We start from the raw sequence: 18,035 nt of genomic DNA on the forward strand, positions 1-18,035 counted from the left end.
TGAAGATGCCAGCACTCTTGTCTGTATTATTCCCCTCCCCAGCTATTAAGCAATCATCTGTGATTCACATGTAAGTTTAGGTGGTCATGCCTACGTGTGCAGAACACGGTGAATTAGCAGTCCATCGCCATAACCACTGAGCCGCCTTTCACTGCTCATCGTTTGGGGTATATAGTTGTTCAAGGAGGACCAGCACCTCTGGTGTAATGGCTTGTCAAGCCCTTTTTAGAGCTACTCATCTACCTTTGGTGTTTATCTGGCACCCAACTCTCACCTGTGGCTCTAAGAATCTGTAGCATGTGCAGCAGCCACATCCTGGTAAAACCATTTCAGCACACTGGCTAAGCCATGTTAAGGGTAAGCAGAAGGCCTCAAACCCATTGGTGAGTTAGGAAGATGTCTACTGCAAGCGTGTGAAGACTTGCCCTGACACAATGGGTGGATGAGAACGGTTTGTTCCAATGACCATGAAGGTGGCTGAAGCAGGCTCTGTGGAGAACTTAGAGCTTGGTCAGATGTTGGAAACGCCAGGGTCAGACACTGCATCCTCAGCCATGCTGAGTGAGGCTGAAGATTTTGTCAACTCTGCCTCACTTAAATCTACTTCACAAACAAGTCAAGACATCACCCGATGAGGTCACTGATCCTCTTAGAAAACGAAGGACAAACGACAACAGTGTTCATGGCAGAAGCATCTCATGCTTCAGTGTGGCTACTATAAACCCACAGTGCTCAATATCTGTCGGTATTCCAATTAGGGGGGAAAAAAAGGAATGTGGATGGGAGAAAAAAGAAACAGCAAAAAGGAGGGAAGAGCAGGTAAGGCAGTTGTTTTTTTTTTAATGTTTGGCTTTTAATTTTGTAGTTTTAGTAGGTGTTCAATAAGGGTTATTAAAGTACCATGTGGTAATTCAATGTGGCTTGTCTATTTTAATACACCCTCTGAATTCAAATGTAAAGCTTTAAGTCCCCTTGGTCTTTTTGTTTTCCTTTTTCTTTAGGAAAAAAGTGTGTGTGTGTGTGTGTGTGTGTGTGTGTGTGTGTATATATATATGTATATTAAATTATCAAGTATTCATTCTTCTTCCTTCCTCCTGCCTCCACTCACTGAAAAGATGCATATGATACATGTAACATACATATATGTAACAACTACATATGTATAATATATAACATACATGTGCCTACTGGATATACATGTGTGTATATACATACACACATGCATATTCAATTATCAGTTTTTTGTCCTCCCTCCATTCACTGAAAAAAGAAATATCTGTAAAATATATATCTAGTATCTGTATTACATAAATATGTATATATTCTGTATCTATAAATCATATTTATTTGTTGCTGTTCAGTCCTTCAGTCATGTCTGACTCATATGGAGTTTTCTTGGCAAAGATACTGGAGTGGTTTGCCATTTCCTTCTGCAGTGGATTAAAGCAAACAGAGGTTAAAAGACTTGCCCAGGGTCACACTGCTAGTAAGTTTCTGAGGTCAAATTTGAACTTAGGTTTTCCTGACTCAGGCCTAGGGTTTTATCCACTGAGTGACCTAAGCAGCCTCCAACACAAACCAAGATTAAGTGATTATATGTGTGTGTATATGTACATATGTGTTTATATATGTGCATATATGTATGTATCTATATACACATATGTATATTCAATTATCAAGTTTATTTTTTCTGCTTTCTTTCTGCTTCCATCCACTGAAAAGAAGAAATGCAGAACCCCGGTATCACACCAGCATAGTCAGCAAAATAAATTCCCATGTTATTTTCTAATTGGCTCAACACCCTTTTAAATAGAAGTTAGCTTTCTCGAGTTGTATAACCCGGCCTGTAGAAGACTGGTCTTGCTTTCATTATTATTTTGTCTTAGGAAAAGAGAACAGCTCAGCTGAAACGAGATAAAGAAAAAGAGAGGCTGGAGAAGCAGCAGAAAATGCATCAGACCAGGGACAATCTGGAGAAAGCCCTCCAAGACAGGAATGATCGCCTCGCTCAGGAAAGAGCCAAGGAACTTTACTTGGAAAACAAGCTTTTGGAAATTGCTCGTCAAGAAACACGAGATGAGAATGAAGAACTAAGGCAAAAGAAAGTAAGGTCCCTTTGGGATCAGAAAGCTTCTGTAGACCATTTATTTAATGCGTGTTTCTTTGTGTTCAGCCTTCTGCTAACATATAAAGGGATGTATAACTCTAAAAGAAACTCGAGTTGTGATAACAAGTCACTGTAAATGAGCTCAAGTGACCTCTCTGCCAAAAATCCAAGTCATAATTGCTGTGAAGAGGAAGCAGAGTTCTGGGGATGTGAGTGCCTCATCTGGCTGCAAATGTGGGTGTGTTTCAATATTTCCCTTGAATTCTAGGGTACAGACTTGAGTTTCTGTTCATTTGACTTTCTATCACACATCTTGTTAAATATAATGATTAATTAAATCATTAGGAGATAATTAAATATAATAATTCCCATCATGACAGCATGTACCATTTGCATTACTGTTGAAAAATGGACTCTAAAGGTTCAAAGATGGGCCAGTTCATGGACAGTAGTGACTAAGGCCTATTTACTTAGTATTGGGTTGACATATTTAAACATAGTTTTCTATGTTTAATGAATTTTGGTGAATTTCTATGTTTAGTGACAGTTAAGTGAGTCCAATATATGTTAACTAGGATTTTTTTCTTTTGACCTGGGCCATTGATTTCTTCAATGCAGGGAACTCTCATTACCACTGCAGATCAGACAGGTAGGTTACATCAAGAAATTAAGAAGACCTTGTGGTTAAAAAGATCTGAGTTTGAATCCTGCCTCAGACACTTCTTTGGCAAGTCACTTAAATTCTCAGCCTCTGTTTTCTCATCTGTAAAATGGGACTGTTAACAGCACCATCTTGCAGGGCTGTGAGGGTCAATTAACTGTTTTGCAAACCTTAAAATTCTATATAAATGTCAGCTATTACTACTGTAATTATTAGTTTCAGAAAATTGCCTGGCACACTGAGAGGTTAAGTGTTTGCGCAGGGTCACACAGTCAGTATCAGAGACAGGACATGAATTCAGGTCTTCCTCATTCCAGAGGCCAAGGGTCCATCCACTAAGCCATGTTGTCTCTCAAGAAGGACATTTTCAGGTCCTTCTGGAAAACACACACACACATACACACACACACACACACACACACACACACACACACATACACACATACAACCTTTTAAGTATGCCCTCATCCTCAAGTAGAATCAAAGCAAATGTTACTGTTATATTACAGGCAAATCATATTAATGAAAAGATATTTCAGCAAGATTTTAGGAAACTTTCCTTGGATTCTAAAATGAATCCTGATCAAAAGAGAAATTGATTTCCTTATTTTGGGGAATTCATTGTTCCAGTGGAGTTGGATATATTTCTATTAAAAAAATTCAAAACTTTCATCAGAATAGACATGGTGGCCCTAACTTTGATGCACTGAGCATTGTATCACCTCTGCCTAGGATTCCAGAAATTTGGACACTTTTGCTAACTGCCACTAGCAATGATTGTAATGAAGTCACCTGTGCCTCAGTTTCTTTATTTATGAAATGAAGATAGAACTTGCCTTGTCCATATCCCAAGGGTATTGTGAGAACAAATGAAATTAGATAGGTATTAGATTTTAAGTGCTATTTACAAATGTTAAGACACTGCTATTCTTACACCATACCCACAGTGGGATCTCTGTTAAGAATTGTAGTCCTTGACTTCCATTTCCCTTACTTTTTGCATTTTTTTCAGAGACTGTCCTCTGCTGTTGATCTGTTCCCTTTTTCCCTGAGAATATAGGAATTTCTTCCATATCTAGGGATCCAATGATTTGATCTTCCCTAATCTGGAAATCCTTTTTTTTTTTTTTGGATCTTAACAGTGGATCCAAAGAGCTAGCCTGCAATTTCAAACTTCACCATTAGATATAGCCGTTTTAGTCACGTCTGACTCTTCATGACCCTATTTGAGGTTTTCTTGGCAGAGATACTGCACTGGTTTGCCATTTCATTCTCCAGCTCACTTTACAGATGAGGAAACTGAGGCAAACAGGGTTAAGTGACTTGCTGAGGGTCACCCAGCTAGTAAGTGTCTGAGGCCAAATTTGAACTCAGGAAGATAATCTCCCTGACTCTAGGACCAGCACTCTTATCTACTGTGTCACCTATATATAATTTATAATATGCTCTATCCTAAAAGATCTTTACTTTTGAGGCCTGAGATAACTTAAAACAACCTATTTTGTGTTTTAGGGAGATGTGAAATGACTCAATAATTTAGTCTTAAACAAGGATAGTTATAGTAGCAGCTTTGTACATAGACAGGAATTATTAAAAAAAATAGATCACTATAATTTATTAAACATGTAAGTCTGAAACCATGCTAAGAATACATACAAAGAGAACTTGATATGTTCTGTTGATCTTCTACCAGAATATTAAGTTGAATTCTGGACATCAAAATATTTTCTTAACCACAGATGTAGGTAAAGATGGTAAATCATCCTATTGACCTATTTTGTGATCCATTTTTAATAAAAGGGAATAATAATCTGTATAATTTATTTGAACCAGTATTCAAAGAGTTGCCTTTGGGTAATAAGGATTTTTTGGAATTTTTCCAGAAAAATATAAACTTGAAGCATTTGTTACCTCAGATATGAAAGAAACATTTTTTATCTTATAGGAGATATTCTTTTATTGAGAGTCAGGAGACCTCTCTTTTTGTCCCAGCTCTTTCTAGTCAGCCATGTAACCTTGAACTTCTCCTTTCTGAGCAACAATTTCCTCATCTGTGAAATGCAGGTGCTAGATTTGATGGTTTCTTTTTCAAAAGTTAATTTAATTTTTTTCTTTCTTAAAAAAAATTAAAATATTTTATTTCCCCCCAATTATGTGTAAAAACAATTTTAACTCATTTTTCTTTTTAAGTTTTGCTTCCAAATTCTGTCCCTTCCTCTCTCTCACCTGTCCCCCCTCCTTGAAACCATAAGCAATCTGATGTAGGTTATACATTGCACATGTAATATAATATGTACATTATGGAAATGATTTCCATATCAATCATTTTGTACAAGAAAAGTCGGGCAAAAACAAAAGAAAGAAAGAAAGAAAGTGAAAAATAGTATGCTTCAGTCTGTACTCAGATGACATCAGTCCTTCCCCTGGAAGCAGACAGCATTTTTCATCATGAGTCCTTTAGGATTGTATTAGATCACTATATCGCTGAGAATAGCTTACTCTTCACAGTTCTTCATTGTACAATATCACTGTTAACTGTGTTTAATTTAATTTTTTCCAATGAACAAAAATCTATTTTATTTCCTTCCCATTTTTCACTATTACTGTGAGGGAAAAACAAAAAAAACAAAACCTTTTTGTTTTTGGTAACAAATATGCATAGTCAAGCAAATTGAATTCTCCCATTGGCCATGTCCAAAAAAGAAAATGTATCTCTTATTTTGTACCCTGAGTCTCATCACCTCTCTGTCAGGAAGTGGGTAACACACTTCATTATCCGTCCTCTGGAATCATAGTTGATCATTGCATTGGTCAGAGCTCTTAAGTATTTCAAAGTTGTTTGTCCTTACAGTGTTATTGCTACTGTTTAAGTTCATCTCCTTTTTCTAGATTGGTTTCTAGGATTCCCTTCAACTCTAGGATACCATGAATTCAACTGGTAGGGTTATAGCTTGTTACAAAGAGAATGTAAGCTACTTGAAGAAAGGAATTGCCTTAAATTTGTCTTTCTATTACCAGTGCCTAACATGTGCCTGTCACATAGCAGCTGCTTAATCAAGGCTCGTTTGTTGGTTGATCTCTTGCTAATGAGGTTATCATTACAGGGTTCATCACCATATGTGTGTTACACTCAAAAGCCTTTCCAATTGCCAGCCATCCCAATTGTCAACCACGAAGGAGAATGCATAAAAGAGTAGATGAATTAGCAGATAACAACTCAAGGTGCTTGCCCCCTACAAAGAGGTCGGCACTACCATGTTCATACATGAAGGCTCTAGAGCATGATAATAATCTGTTTTAGTTAATGACATTTCCTCCATCCTAATTAAAGCGAATAAAATCACTAAAGTCACTATAATAAATTATATGTTTCTCAGTAAATCATGTATATATGCTATATCTATGGAGAGATGTGTTTCACTTTGAAGGTTTTTAATTCCATCTCCTTTTATTATGTAGGAAGACACTGAGAGGGAGGTAAAGCTATATCAGGCATATCTGAATCAGTGCTGGGAAGCTGAGAGACTTCACGAAGATGAGGCAGACAGAATCATAGCAGCTGAGTCAGCAAAAATAAAAGCCAAGAAGGACGCGCAGCTGATGCTTGAAAAGGATGCAAGAAAACGACTAATGGATGATGTCTTGGCTACCAGACAACTACAAGTTATAGAAAAAAGTAAGAAACTGAATTGTGGTAATTTTTGGACCCAGGCCAATTTTAGTAATTAATCAACACATAGTTATTGTGTACTAGCTATCTGTGGTAGGTGCTATGAGGGAAATAAAAAAAGCATTCATAATTTAGGCTCCCACCTCTGAAGAATTCTTTATTCTAGGTGGGAGAAAAACCATTAAATGCATATTCTTAGCACTAAATGAAGAGGTTGATGAGGACTTGGAAATGTGTTCTGAAGATTAGAGAATTCAGGAAATTCCATGAATATTATACATTGCCATAATAATAATAGCAGGTGAGGGTGGATCTGAATAGCTTCTCTTTTTTCCCTCCCTATTGATGAACCCTATATATTTGTAATAACTCCCAGTTTTATATTATTTGTAGATTTTATAAAGATGTCTTTATCCAAGTTATTGATAAAAATGTTGATCAAGACAAGCAGAAAATAGAGCTATTATAGGCTGTCCTCCAGATTGATTGATCTGTACTTTGAAGTCCAGGAACTTAGCCAGTAATGACTCCATCTAACCATTTATTATCATCTAGACCATGTCTCTTCCTTGTCCATTACTACATAATGACAGGCTTTGTCAGATGTCTTGCTGAAATCCAGATATATCCTGTGCCCAGCACGCTTCTGATCTACCAGGCAAGCAATCCTGTCAAAAAAGAAAATGGGGTTAGTTGGAAACAATTTGTTCATAGTACTTTTGCAGGCCATTAATCCCTGCTCTGACTTCACTTTCTTCCCTTACCAATCTCAACCCTATAGTTAATCAATTCACTTCTACACAGTCATCTCTTCTTGAATCCCTTGTCCCCTTTATCCTGTCTCTGCTCATCCCTTGCCAAACTGCAGCCTGGGTTACTCTTTCTGTTTGCTTCCTCCACTCTAACTCAGGTAGAGAGGGCAGCAAGGTGGCGCAGTGGATAGAGCACCAGCCCTGAAGTCAGGAGAACCTGAGTTCAAATCCAGCCTCAGACTGAACACTTGACACTTACTAGCTGTGTGACCCTGGGCAAGTCACTTAACCCCGATTGCCTAAAAAAAGAAATCTAACTCAGGTAGGAGTAGCCTTAATGGAGCTGAAGGAAGTCACACAACCATGCTACCTAGATACACTCTAAATTCATATTATCTAATTTCAACTGGATCCTCACTTTATTCCTTTATATTTGATTCCTTGTCTCACATTTCACAGAAGCTATTCCAAACCTTCTTTTCTCTCCTCAAACCTCCCATAGCTTCCTCTTTCCTTTCTTTGCCTGCTAAAAACCTCACTTCCTACCTGAGAAAATTGAAGGTTTTTTGCCACAAGCTCTCTCTTTTTTTTTTTGACAGTACTGACCACCAACTCCTTTCTGAGTTTTCACAAGACTCCATTCTTCTTACTTTCCTCCCACTTGTTTTAATGCTCCTTCTTAATCTCTTTTGATGACTCATTCTCCTCCTCTTCCTCTTCATTATCATCATCATCATCATCATCTATAATATTTGTGTATAATAATACTATGTGCCAGGCACTATGCTAAACACTTTATAAATATTACCTTATTTGATCCTCACAACAAGCCTGGGAGTAGGTGCTATTATCATCCCCTTTTTACAATTGAGCAAACTGAGGCAAATAAAGGTTAAGTAACTTGCCCAAGGTCACACACACCCAATAAGTTTCTAAGACTGGATTTAAACGCGAGCCTTCCTAACTCCAGGCCCTAGCTGCCTTCTAATTCATATCACACCTAAGTGTGGATGTTCCTCAAGAATCTGTCAAGAGCCTTCTTTTCTCTCTGCACTCTCCTTTGGTGACTCTCCTTTTGGGTTTAATTGTCACCTTTCTGTAGATGAGTTCCATATGAGTATATCCATCCCCAGTCACTCTCCTGGAGTTAGTAACAATTGTTGATTTATATTGGATATTTCAAACAGAAAATCCCAGAGACATCTCAAATTCAGCATATAAGAAAGAGAAGTCACTATGTTTCCCCTACCACTCCCCAAACCCACCCCTTTTCCAAACTTCCCTATTTCTGTCAAAAGCACTACCATTGTTCAAGTCTCCCAGTTTAGTCATAGTTGGGTGTTATCCTGAACTGCCTCACTTTTGTGCCTCACACATTCCAATCAGTTGTCAAATGTTGCTACTTCTATTTCTACAACATCTCTTGCATTTGACCCTTTTCTCTACTCACATAGTGACCACATTAGCAGCTTAATCTCCTCTCACCTAGATTATTCCACTGTCTTCTAACCAATCTCCTTGCCTCAAGTATCCTCCCTAGTCCATCCTTCCTACAAAGGTGCTAAAGTGATTTTCCTTAAATGCAGGCTTGATTATGTCACTCTTCTACTCAATAAACTCCAATGGCTCCCTATTACTTATATTTTACTTAAAAATATAAACTCCTATTTATAAAATAAATTTTATATAAAATTCATATAAAAATATAAACTTTAGTTTTAAAAATCTTTAACAACCTGGCCCCAACCTATCTTTCTAGCCCCATTTACATTACTCCCTACTCTGCCCAAGCCAACACGCTTTGATCCAGCCAAATTAACCTTGTTTCTGTACCCCTCACAAAATACTCCATCTCCTTTCTCTGCTTTTGTGGAGACCAGTTAGTCCAACCCTTCTTTCCTGATCCCCCAACTGTTAGTTGTCTCCCTCCCAAACACCTTGTATTTATTTCTGTTTTTCACTTTATATGTATTCTGTATATGCTTCCACGTGGGCTGATTGTCTCTGCCATTAGAATGGAAACGTCTCAGTTCCTGTAACACAGTAGATCCATAATGCGTGTCTGTTGATAGTTTGGTGAATGCTTGTCGGGTATTACTTGTCACTACTTCACTTTCTCCACGTTCCCCTCCTAAGATCCCTGATCCAGGTGTTGGATCTGTTGTTGTCGTCGAGTGATTTTCAGTTGTATCCAACTCTTCGTGACCCCTTTTGGTGTTTTCTTAGCAAAGATGCTGCCATTTCCTTCTCCAACTCATTTTACAAATGAGAAAACTGACGCAGAGTTAAGTGACTCGCCCAGGATCCCACAGCTAGTGAGTGTCTGAGGCCAGATTTTAACTCAGAAAGATGAGTCTTCCTGACTCTCTAGGCTGAGCATTCCATCCACCATGCCACCCAGCTGCCATAGGAGTCAGAGTACTGTATTTGAATTTGATCCTCAGTTCTGCCCCTAGAGTGCTGTAGGACTAGGCAGGACACTTAACCCAAAGACCCTAAGTGGTCTCTAAAGTCCTTTCCAGCTTTAAAAAACTCTGATAGTATGATTCCATAGTCTTACTATCTTAATTCGAGTGTCTCTATTCTACCCACCACCAGAATCTGAGTTATCTCCCACCTCCCCATTTCTACTAGCCCCTATTTCATTCTCAGGAACTCACTACCCAAATGCTGTTCTCTAGCTGACTGAAGCCCTCTGCCTTTCCCAGGCACTCTTCATGGACCAAATAAAAATTCTGTCAGGTATAGAAGGAAAAAAAATGCACTGGACTTGATAGTAAGAGAGATCTTGATTTGAATTTTTAATCGGACACATTTGTTGGGTGAATCTGAGCTGAATAACCTCTGTGCCTCAGTTTCCTTTCCTGGGAAATGAGAATAATATTTGTACTTCCTACATCACTGGGGGGTTATGAGAAAAGTGTTTTGTAAACCTTCAAAAACTATCTAATTATCAATTTATTATTCAGAGCTCAGTAGTTCAGGGCTTTATGTAGGCGATTATCCAATTAAATAACATTCAGTCATTTTTCAGGCATGTCTGACTCTTTGTGACCCTTTTTGGGGTTTTCTTGGCAAAGATACTGGAGTGGTTTGCCATTTCCTTCTCCAGCTCACTTTATAGATGAGGAAACTGAGGCAAACAGGGTTAAGTGACTTCTCTAGAGTCACCCAACTAGTAAGTATCTGAGGACAAATTTGAATTCAGGAAGATGAGTCTTCCTGACTCCACGCCTGGTCTTCTATCCACTGGGCCACCTAGCTGCCTCAATTAAATAATAATAAATTACATGTATGTAGGATTAAAATATTTGCATTCATTATAGTAGATACTATGAGGTGGCTCATCAAACCTCTATCAGTCTCAGTTTCTCCATCTGTAAAATGGAGATAAATGACTTGCTCATACAGTTGGTAAGTATCTGAAGCAAGAAACCCAGGTCTTGACTCTTAAATTCTGACTAAGTAATTCACAGTAGGATGTAGGTGAGATTTAACCCTTTCAAAGATGTTTGCTTTGAACAGGAGCTTTTTAATGCAAATAAAACATTTTTGGATGAGGGTTCATATTTGTAATGAAGGATTCTCATTTGCCCTTATCTCTTCTGCCAACGAAATACAATTAATAAGCTTCAAAACCCATGTTTCTTCACCTTTGCAAGCTGAGTTCACAGGACTTAATGAAACTAAGAGCCATAACATCCCAGAAGAGAAAACATGTATCCTATGCAATATTTAATTAACAGCTCAAGATAATGAGAGGTGACCTTGAAGGTACTCTAACTCTGTGCTCCTCTGTTTAATTGCCAAGTGAGTGGCACAGGCAATATTTGTTGAATGAATGAAAAGCAGAGGCTGTAATTTGGGTTCTCTAGGCCTGAACAGGCTTTATGGACAAGCAGGAATTCAACTGGGTCTTCAGAGGAGGATAAAAAACAAAGATGAGTGAGCCCATTCGTTTGGAGTAGAGGACTCACCTAAGGGAGTACTAATCTATTAGGAGCATGTGTCAGGACAGCCTGGTGTAGTGGGACAAGTATTAGAAGACGTGGGGTCAAACCCCAGCTCTGCTTGCTCCCTGTGTGACCTTGAGCATGCTCCTTAGCCTCTTTAGGCTTGTTTCCTCATTGGTACAATGAAGTCATTGGAATAGAAGAAATCTCAGCAATCATTTAACTATAAATCAGTGTTCTTAGCGCGGGCAGTATGTGGTGGTAACAAGTGAGGCAGGCCAAGCTGCTGGGGGGGTTGAGAAGAGGGGGGGGAAATCTCCTTCCTCTGTGTGGCTCTCATTTTCTTTTAGTTTTCCCCTCTCAGGAGATGAGACTTTACTTTCCAACCCTGTCCACTAAGGAGTCCTATGGTTCAAAAAAGAAAGTGAGCTTGCCCATCTCTGGCTCCAGGCTGCCATTTTTACCTAAGTATAATTCATTTCAAGGAGTAGCTAAATCCCTATTTCATGGACCAGGCTTATACAATTATCCCTTCCACATTGCTGGGGGTAGGAGCACAGTGCCCCCACAATCCAGAAAATCTGCATAAAATTTTTTGTCCCCTTGTACCAGAGAAGAAGTCTGAATTTTTTCTTTTTTTTTTTTAATGGGGTGTTTACAATGCCTTATTGTAAAATTTGGGTTGATATTATACAATATTATACATATATTTTACACATTTCTGAGTTTCTAAACTTTTTCTGTGTTGTCTTCTGGCCTTTGCTTCCTCAAAACTCCCCCAAAAAATTCTCGTTTAATTTCTTACACTGACCCTAGATATATCGAAACTACTATGGGGAAAGTTGCAATGTGGAAGAGACAACTATACTGTGCAGTCTAGTAACATTGTCCTCCTTTGTCCTAACAGCCCCAAGTACCAGATCAGCTTTGAATGACCAAACTGTCTGCCTCTATAGAATAAAGAACACTCCCTTATCTTCACCCTATTTGTAAACTTTAAATAATACAGGCAGTTTAACATTTCTCTTGGGGCCACAAGGGTCAGCAGGATTTAATAGCAGGTAAATGAGTTCTAAATTGAAAGCAGTAGACAAAGAACAAAAGCTAGCAAACCCAGTTAGCCAGAAGAAGGAAAAAGTGACTTTATTGGGAAGTGGAAGAGGTCTTTGGATTGGTTGAGTGCCTCTGTCACCTCTCCCTTTCTTGGAGCTGTGGATCCCTGGAACTTGGGCTTCAGTTCCCACTGTAATGATAATGCAGCACCAGTCCAGATCTTCCAGGAGGTTGTCTCAGTTTCCCTTTCAGCATCCTTCTCATTCATTCCCATGTTTGCTACTGAGTCCCTTCTTCCTGTTCAGGGGTCAAAGTTAGTACTGCCCCCAAATCTCTCTTTACCAAAGGTAGGCTATACTCTAAAGGTAAATAGAGGAGAGAACTATGTGAGGTTGTGAGATTCTGGGATGCCTTCATAGCTCTAAGGAGGTAGAGCCATTGCCACGCTGGGTACATCCCACACCTCTCCACCTCCATCTTCTCTCTCAGGTATTTGGTACTCTTGAATCCAGTCTACCACCACCACTTCTACCCAACTGTGAAGAATGAAGAGACAGTAAATGGATAAATGCATTTGATTTTGTTTTTCTCTGTGACTCCATTCAATTGATATTTACCTGGGGTGATACCACTGAAGTGACTATCTTATCTTAAAATTTATGGCTACCCATCTAATTTTTTCACCCAGATATCTTTAAAGTTAAGGTTATCAGACAACATCTAAAAACTATTTAACTGAGTTTTACAGGAATGAAGTGTAAGAACTGTAGACTCAAAGACTCTAGGAGAAATGTCACAACGATGAAATTTGTAAAATAAGATGCATAAGGAATTTAAAGCAACTATTACTATTAATCTGAAGAAGCAAAGACTGAGGGTCATTTAATAATGAATAGTGATGGTCGTTAACATTGGAAATAGTTACTAAAGATAGTTAGCAGAACCTTCTTCCACTGAGATGTTATACAATTCTAGGGCAGAGACTGCACTGTCTGGTATGGCTTAAATGTGATTCTGTAGGAAAGTGGGGGTTGGTTAGTTTCCAACCATTCTCATTCTATGGCACACCTATGAACTTCCTGTCCCACCATTCAGTGAGAGAGAAGGATGACATGTTTGCTTTTTTTACCCTTTTCAAGTATCAGCTCATTTGTCCCTTCACATCTCACATCACAAGCATATTAAAGAAATAACAGAAGTCATCCTTTCCTGTCCCTCCACAATGGGAAACATTGCCTGTACCCTCCTTGTACCTGCAATGGCCAAAACCAAAAAAGAAAACCAAAGGATTGCAAGCATAGGTTATGCTTGCCAAGAAGCAATATACTGGCCAGCCATATAACATATGGTTTTTTGTTTTGTTTTTGGTGAGGTAATTGGGGTTAAGTGACTTGCCCAGAGTCACACAGCTAGTGATTGTTATGTGTCTGAGGCCTGATTTGAACTCAGGTCCTCCTGACTCCAGGGCTGGATCTCTATCCACTGTGCCACCTAGCTGCCCCAATATGGTGTTTTTTGAAAGACAGGGTGGTAATGAAGGCCAGAAAAATGTGGGCAAGTTTTCATCTTGTTTAAAGGAGTTGATTTTTTTTTGGCGGGGGGGTGACTTAGAATTCTGTAGTTTGGAAATTAATTATTTTTAATTTTTTAGTGGAAAGAGAAGCAAAAGAAAAAGTTCTTGATCAGGAATTAATAATGAAAGGTCTTGAAGAACTTAACTGTGAAGATGCAGAAAATTATGCAAGGTATGTTATTTTTTATTTCTTACAGTAAAAAGTCTTTCATTGAGGACAGTGCCCCCTTTCCTTTTGTATTATATTTATTAATATCACATCAGCTTTACTTCTTTCCTTCCAGGAAATAAGATCTTTATAAAATTTGCCAAATACTGGTTTAGGAGGCATTAAAATATTAAAAAAAAAAGAGTAGAGCTAAACAAGTACAGAATGACCAGCTGGGTTGATAAGAATGGTCTTAGGTTGGTAAGTCTGTGAGCAAATGACTAAAATGATTTTTCCAACTTTCTTTGTGTCAACTAAGCCAATGGTATGGTATCATAAATATTTATTAGTTTGTCTGTGGTATGGAACCTAACAATTCCTGTGTATAATGGATCTGGCCTATGATCATAGCCTTCTGTACTAACTCACTAGACCAGGATTCCAGGGTGCCCTTCATCTGCTGCCATAACTAAATTTGTGTTGGGGATTATGAGGAAGAGAGAAACTTGACTTTTCATTGCTTCATCACCCTGGCAGCAATTAATATTGTTGCCCAAATTAGCCTATAGCTTGAAGAAGAGAGGGTACTTACCTCATATCTTTCTTACTCTAAGTCTTCTATTTCCATGCTAATTTCCTGGGCCCATTCCTTAGCTCATTGCTCTTCCCTCCACCACCATTTTCAATGTCTGAAAGAAGACATGTCATAAAAAATAGTATATTTGAAAAAAGATAATGTATTTATATTACTTCACTATTAGCTTAGAACCACTGATAAATTATACCCATTCCTCTGGCTTTATCATACATGCTTCAGGTAACCTTTAGCAATAAAAACAGCTCACTATATTTCCATTCTTTTTTGTTTTGTTTTGTTTTGTTTTGTTTTGTTTTTGCAAGGCAATTTGGGTTAAGTGACTTGCCCAGGATCACACAGCTAGTAAGTGTCAAGTGTCTGATCTGAGATTGCATTTGAACTCAGGTCCTCCTGACTCCAGGGCTGGTGCTCTATCCACTGCACCACCTAGCTGCCCCATTATATTTCCATTCTTAAAAAGAAAGATATTTACTGTTCATTTTTATATTGCAATGTTTTCTGTAAGATTCTTTGTTTCTCAATATTGCTATCATTGAATTATTTTTTGCGGGGGGCACTAGCTGATCCTCTCCAATATGGAGGAAGGAGAGGTGTCATTTACTTTACAGAAGGGTAGCAAACGATATCGTAAGGAAATCTGAATGTTTAATTTGTAAATTTTACACTTGCATCATTTCTATTATTCTTAGAAAATGCAGGGAAACCCTGGAATACAGGAAGCAACTGCAAGCTCAAATTGAACACCAGCATCAGATTCGAGAGGCAGAAAAAGAAGCAGAAAAGAAAGAGTATGAAGCAGGGCTGATGGCAAAGAAAGAGCTCAATGAAAGAATTCAGGAAGTACTTGCAAAGTATGAAGCAGACCAAGAATACATCCATCCCTTTCGAAGAACTATTCCAAAAGCATACCCATTTCCATGATAGTATGTTTAGTATCAATTAAGATACAGATTAACTCCTCTAATGCTCAAATATAATTTATTTTCAAATTCTTACTAACTCATTAATAAACTATCCTTTCTTCTTGAGTTTGTATAGTTATTTTCAAGTTCCCCAAATCTCCTCCTCTTTACAATGTTTCATTCTTTCTGCAAATTTCTCATCAATTTTAATGACAGAAACCTAACCACCTTATTTTCTACCTACCTGATGTCTCTGCCCACCGACCACTCTTGTCCTTGCCATTTACCATGTCTTGATTCACTGAAATATTTATTTAATTAGCCTGACCTACTTTTTTTTATTATGCTTACCTCTATGTACCATGACCATGTTATTCCTTCACTCAAAAACGTTCAGTAGCTCCCTATTGCCTCCAGGATAAAATATGAACTCCGTTGGTTGGCATTTAAGGCTTTCCTTAGTTTGACTCCAACCTGCTCTCAAGTCTTGTTTCAAATTACCCCTTCCATTTACTCTGTGGTCCCAATTGGACTACTGTAGCTAGTTCCCAAACTAGACATTCTGTATCCTTTTCACAATTTAATGCACACTCATCTCTTCCTCTCAGAATCTTTATGTTCCTTCAAGGTTAAGCTGAGGTGCTGGCACACCTCATTTGAGAACACTTCCCAATCACCCTGTTATTAGTGTGCTCCTTTCTTCAGATTATGTTTTATTAAGTGTGTGTGTGTGTGTGTGTGTACATATATACATATATAGATATAGATATAGATATATAGATAGATATAGATATCTATCTATATATATATATATATATATCCTTCCTCCCCATTGAATGTAAACTTCCTGAAGGCAGGGATGGTTTAGTTTTTGTCTATATTTCTGAAAAAAGAGCCCGAGTCTGCATAAGTACTTATTAAGTTCTACTGTATTGAAGCACTGACTCTAGAACAGGTTCTAACCGCAGTATTGGCTGTTTCCTGTTTCATTCCTCCATCCGTACAGCCAGGTGGAGCAGCCCATAGATTATTGGACTAGGATTCAAGAAGACCCAAGTTTAAATCCTGCCTCTGGGATTCTGGCCAAGTCACTTGACCTCTCTCTCAGACTCAGTTTTCTCATCTGTAAAACAGGGAGAATAATAATAATAGCCAACATTTATATAGCTCAGTTTGCTCATCTATAAAATGGGGAGAACTTAATGTCTTAGTCCCATCTCCTCCAGAATGTTTTTCTTGACTTTTCCCTGTCCATCAGCTGAAAGTGATCTTCTCAATTTTCTATAGACTTCTCCCTTAGCATATTTTATCTTGCCTTACTTTACCTGCATGCAAATCCCCCACTGTATTGGAAGCTCCTTGGGGACAGTCTATTGTTCTCATCTTCACATCCTTGGGACCCATCAGCCTCTTGCATACAGGGATAATGTGTAACTAATACATTAGATGACAGCATCAGGATTCAGGAAATCTCGACAAGCCAGAATATGGGGCCAAACCAAATTTGATAAGCATGCTATTGATGCCTTTGTGCAAGTCTGACAAAAATGTCAAAGAGTAGAAGGCCAGGTACAGATCCTCAAGGCATTTAACTGGAGATCTTCCAAGAAGACTTCAAACTGGGTCCCACCTTTGAACCAGGTCTGAAATCAACTTACTACACTATTGACTGTGTACTAAGATTAAAAACTATATATATATACATATATATATATATGGTTATAGGGTTATATATATAGTTATATATATAGGGTTTTATATATAAGGTTATATATATAGTTTTATATATATAAGGTTTTATATATATATATATATATATAAGGTTATATATATATGTATATAAGGTTAAACAGGTTCTCACATTTGTATTTGAATAATCAGTTTCTCAAGTACAAAACAGGAGAGGCACAATTGTTGTTCAGTTGTGTCCGACTCTTTGTGACCCCATTTGGGGTTTTCTTGGCAGCGACACTGGAGTGGTTTGCCATTTCCTTCTCCAGCTCATTTTACACATGAGGAAACTGAGGCAAACAGGCTTAAATTACTTGCCCAGGGTCACATAGCTAGTAAGTATCTGAGGTCAGATTTGAACTCAGGAAGAGTTTTCTGTATTCCAAGCTCAGCACTCCATCCACAATGCCACCTAGCTGCCTACAGTTTTTAATACTTTTCTATAGTCTGAAAAACATCTGGGGGTTTTAGTGGAAAGTTCAATACTAATCAACAATGAACTAAAAGGGACATGGTGTCCAGGATGAAAGTGTTCATGATCCTCCTGTTCTCTGCTCTGTTCATAGCAAATCCAGAGTGTTGTGTTCAGATCTGGAAGCCATGTTTTAGAATGGTCACTGATAAACTGGAGCTACACAGAGAGGGTAACCAGGATGATAAAAAACTTAAGATTCTACCATAAGATGATGACTTAAAAGAACTAGGTGTGCCTAGCCTGGAGAAGTTGAGATATGTGTACTGACTTCGAGTTATTTAAGGCTATCATGTGGAAATGAGATTAAATTTATTCTGCTAGTCCCAGGAGGCATAGCTAAGATTAATAGGTAGATGTTTCAAAGAGACAAATTTTGGCTTGATAACAAGATAAATACCCTAACAACTAGAAA

General features: G+C 38.1%; 1 protein-coding gene across 1 annotated transcript in view; it reads left to right on the top strand.

Annotated features, from left to right (window-relative positions):
• Nucleotides 1-15,543, top strand: part of CFAP53 (cilia and flagella associated protein 53) — a 38,115-nt gene extending 22,572 nt beyond the window's left edge. The window contains exons 5-8 of the mRNA XM_020972304.2: nt 1,887-2,105; nt 6,228-6,444; nt 13,848-13,941; nt 15,205-15,543. Coding sequence (XP_020827963.1) covers nt 1,887-2,105; nt 6,228-6,444; nt 13,848-13,941; nt 15,205-15,436 — 762 coding nt within the window. The 3' untranslated portion in view covers nt 15,437-15,543. The remainder of the gene's footprint in view (nt 1-1,886; nt 2,106-6,227; nt 6,445-13,847; nt 13,942-15,204) is intronic.
• The last annotated feature ends 2,492 nt before the right edge of the window (nt 15,544-18,035 follow it).

This window comes from Phascolarctos cinereus, unplaced genomic scaffold (genome assembly GCF_003287225.1).
Source record: "Phascolarctos cinereus isolate Bilbo 61053 unplaced genomic scaffold, phaCin_HiC Scaffold_4;HRSCAF=312, whole genome shotgun sequence".
NCBI lineage: Eukaryota > Metazoa > Chordata > Mammalia > Diprotodontia > Phascolarctidae > Phascolarctos > Phascolarctos cinereus.